The sequence below is a fragment of the Macrobrachium rosenbergii genome, chromosome 7 (assembly GCF_040412425.1).
Source record: "Macrobrachium rosenbergii isolate ZJJX-2024 chromosome 7, ASM4041242v1, whole genome shotgun sequence".
Taxonomy (NCBI): Eukaryota; Metazoa; Arthropoda; class Malacostraca; order Decapoda; family Palaemonidae; genus Macrobrachium; species Macrobrachium rosenbergii.
The window spans coordinates 8,609,413-8,612,608 of NC_089747.1; the positions used below are offsets into that span (position 1 = coordinate 8,609,413).

At 39.4% G+C, this 3,196-nt stretch overlaps 1 protein-coding gene across 1 annotated transcript; it reads right to left on the reverse strand.

The window, feature by feature from the left end:
• Nucleotides 1–585: 585 nt before the first annotated feature.
• Nucleotides 586–2,946, reverse strand: LOC136840087 (probable GH family 25 lysozyme 3). The gene is made up of 4 exons (XM_067106473.1): nucleotides 2,842–2,946; nucleotides 2,235–2,312; nucleotides 1,898–2,031; nucleotides 586–1,410 (listed from the first exon to the last, which is right to left on the reverse strand). Exons 1-4 carry the CDS (start codon nucleotides 2,845–2,847, stop codon nucleotides 720–722), a joined length of 909 nt encoding a protein of 302 aa, XP_066962574.1. The 5' UTR covers nucleotides 2,848–2,946; the 3' UTR covers nucleotides 586–719.
• Between the last annotated feature and the right edge of the window lie 250 nt (nucleotides 2,947–3,196).

A 3,196-nucleotide genomic window follows, 5' to 3' on the forward strand; every position in this document is an offset into this window, starting at 1 on the left:
CTGCTGACTCATCCGACTTTGCCTTTGAAAGTCAAGAGTAAACGCCTTAACTAACACCATTTGACAATGCACTATATTGCCAAATATTAGCGGAAGTGTCTTGTACACTGTGTCAGAGTACCATTTCAATCAAATAATTAGTTTGAAAGATATTTGAGAAAAACGATGACTCGAGGTCCCTGAAATGGAGAGTAAATTAAACTTAAACATATAAGGCTGGCTGTTCCTTTTGCCAAAGAACTCCTCATATGAAAGATGGGCAGACATTATTGAGACGTGATTTTTTTTCATCACCCATATTCGTTAAAAATATTTTTATCAGCATTTAAGGAAAATCACACAGAAAGGATAGACCTCTACTTTAGAAATGAAACCAGGAAAATATAATTCTACATATTTTCTCTTTAAGATAAATCTTGCTCTCTCTCTCTCTCTGAGTTTCCATTCTGTTGAAAGGATTAAAATCTTTTTCTCTCTCTCTCTCTTTCTCTCTCTCTCTCTCTCTCTCTCTCTCTCTCTCTCTCTCTCTCTCTCTCTCTCTCATGCATCTATAATAATAGTTTCAGGTTAATTAATTAAAATATATAAATTTTTATTTTTTATTCTTCGTAGTCCATTACACTTTAGATGAATAGTTCACAGGTAGCTTTGAAAATGCAAAAGTATGAAACTTGTCAAAGAGGCTTTGACAAATAGGTGAGTGGTTGATTGGTGATGAATTACCCTCTGAACTGATTAGGGCCATTGGCCAGAATCACTGGGATACCTTGGGTGATGCTTCCACCGGAGAACCTTGAGGTACCGAGTCTGTTCGAATTCAGACCAAAGTTACTGGAAGTAGAACCGAAATTATTCAGGCTTGATCCACCGTTGAAAGAATTGGCGTTGGAATCGAACTGGTTGAAACCGGAGTCAAAAGTGGTGGAAGTGGTGCCAACAATTCCACCATCAATGACTCCACCACTGACGAAGCCACCATCGATGATTCCACCGTCAATGATGTTTCCATTACTCTGAGAGGGTTGTGAAGTTGTGAAGGTTGTGAATGTCTGAGGCTGAGGGTTCTGTGGGATGGTAAAGCTCTGGACTGGGAGGCTGGTGAAGCCTAGGTCCTGAGTTGTGCTAATTGTTGAGGTCTGGAAGGTTGGGCCTCTGCTTGGTGCCTGATTCTGGAAGCTCTGAGAACTCGTCACGATTCGGTTTCCTGAGTCGAAGCTGCTGAAGGATTGTTGATTCCCAGACTGGAAGCCACTGAAAGATTGCTGATTTCCTCGGCTTGGGAAAACGGAAGGCACTTCGACTGAGCCACCCAGCAAGGAGTTTGTGTAGTAGTTTCCTACTCTCTCACCAGGTTCCTCACTGACAATTGCACGGAATCCTAAGGCATCGTCAGCAGTGTATCGAGTTATTCTGTTTAGAGCAAAGGGCAGAATTAGCCTTAGTGAAACATCCATGGTTATTATCATGCATTGCGTTCTTAGGAAGTTAACTAGAAGGAACACTTTTTTAAAACTTGTCCTAAAATACAGGAAAACATTTTAAGTCATTTCAGCTTCATATTTGTTGGATAATTGTACTGGTGGTTTCTAAGCAGATGAAACACGTAATAAAATCTAAATGCAAAAGTTCAGTACTGGATCTTTCCAATCGAGTAGAAGAAAAAGATTTCATCTGAGTGATTGCTATTAGTTTTTACGATTAATTCATCCTGTAAATAGAAAACTATTAAACAAATTATATTTGTTTGGCCCATATAACTTTCTGTACTGTGAAAAATCAACTCCAGTTCATAAACATGATAAACTCTGCCACTTTATAACTGTGCATTTATGAATAAAGATGATTACTGCCATTAGAAAATCTCTCTTATTGTTAAGAAAATAGATTCTGTTGTCACCTGAAGAGTCCATTGGGCTGGAGCCACCTGAATTCGCCCTCTGTCACTCCTGACGGTGAAACTGTCTCCTTGTGTTCCTTCTCGTCGCCTGTGTTGGGGTCACTCACGCCGTAGGCGAAGCTGTAGGGCGTTGGCTGAGCAGGTAAAAGGGAAAATAGCAAGAAAATTAAATAAATTCACATCTGTACTCATTCATTTATAAATTTACAAAGTTATAGAATAGGCATACTTTATACAATTATTAGATTAAGGTTAGGCACCTGGGTTGCAAAGTAAATAATGGAGGTTTTCATCGTTGGAAACAATATTCTTAGTTATTCTTTAAGAAGCTATTTACCTGATTGTTGTTGAAGTCGAACTGAGGCGCAGCCAATACCGTGGCAATGGTGCTAGTCAACAACAACAACGTTTGGACCTGAGGAAAAAATATTCAGTAGTCAGACATGAGATATTCAGTTTAATTTGAAGATAACCAAGAATATCGAAGTATCTAGCAACTTATCTGCAGTCGCCTAATATTTTCACGTATGTATTCTTATTGTGGGCTTAAAAATTAATGCGTGGATTTATGCATTACTCTTCTTTCAGTATGTGATAATCATGGTACTCTATTTTGGAGACCAATTAATTGCCCATGCAACATATGTTTATTCTCATAATTAAAGGGAATTTCTATGGCAAACAGCCCACTATCTACGACAAAATCTGGTTGACTATCCATACCTATTAGGAGAATAATCTACGTATCGATTTAAATAGGCTAAAGTAAAAAAACTTGCTAGAATTTATGAAATGGCCACTCAGATTAAAAATACAGTTTGACGTTTTCAGTCTAACAAAGGAAAATAAAAGAAAACTGACCTATTACGGGATGAATCCAAATGTCGATTAAAACCATTAATATAATCTTTATAAAGAACAAGATCAAACGACCTATTTTTTACCTTCATGCTGGTGACGTCAAAGCTCCTCAGGAGACGGTTTGTTTGTCTTCGCGGAATGAGTTGGACTCTGGCAGTGGCTCCCGAGGCGTCACTTTATATACATAGGTCTTCATAGGAATCCACTTTCTCTTTCCTCTCATCTCGAAACGACCGTGAAAGACGAATCCTGCAGGATGACAGGTGAGACGTCCAGGAGGGGAAGAGGATCAAGAACCAGTTGGGCCTCTTGGTCCCCAGGCGAAAATGTGCAACCACCGGCTCCACCCTACACCTACGAAGACACGCGATGTTTGAGGGAGAGTGCATTCTCTCTCTCTCTCTCTCTCTCTCTCTCTCTCTCTCTCTCTCTCTCTTA

What these genes read in the sequence shown, in the direction of transcription:
- LOC136840087 (XM_067106473.1), bottom strand. An exon ending in TCGACTTCAACAACAATCAG is followed by an intron (nt 2,032 to 2,234) that starts GTAAATAGCTTC and finishes TTACCTGCTCAG; the next exon opens with CCAACGCCCTACAGCTTCGC. An exon ending in CAGCCCAATGGACTCTTCAG is followed by an intron (nt 1,411 to 1,897) that starts GTGACAACAGAA and finishes TGCTCTAAACAG; the next exon opens with AATAACTCGATACACTGCTG.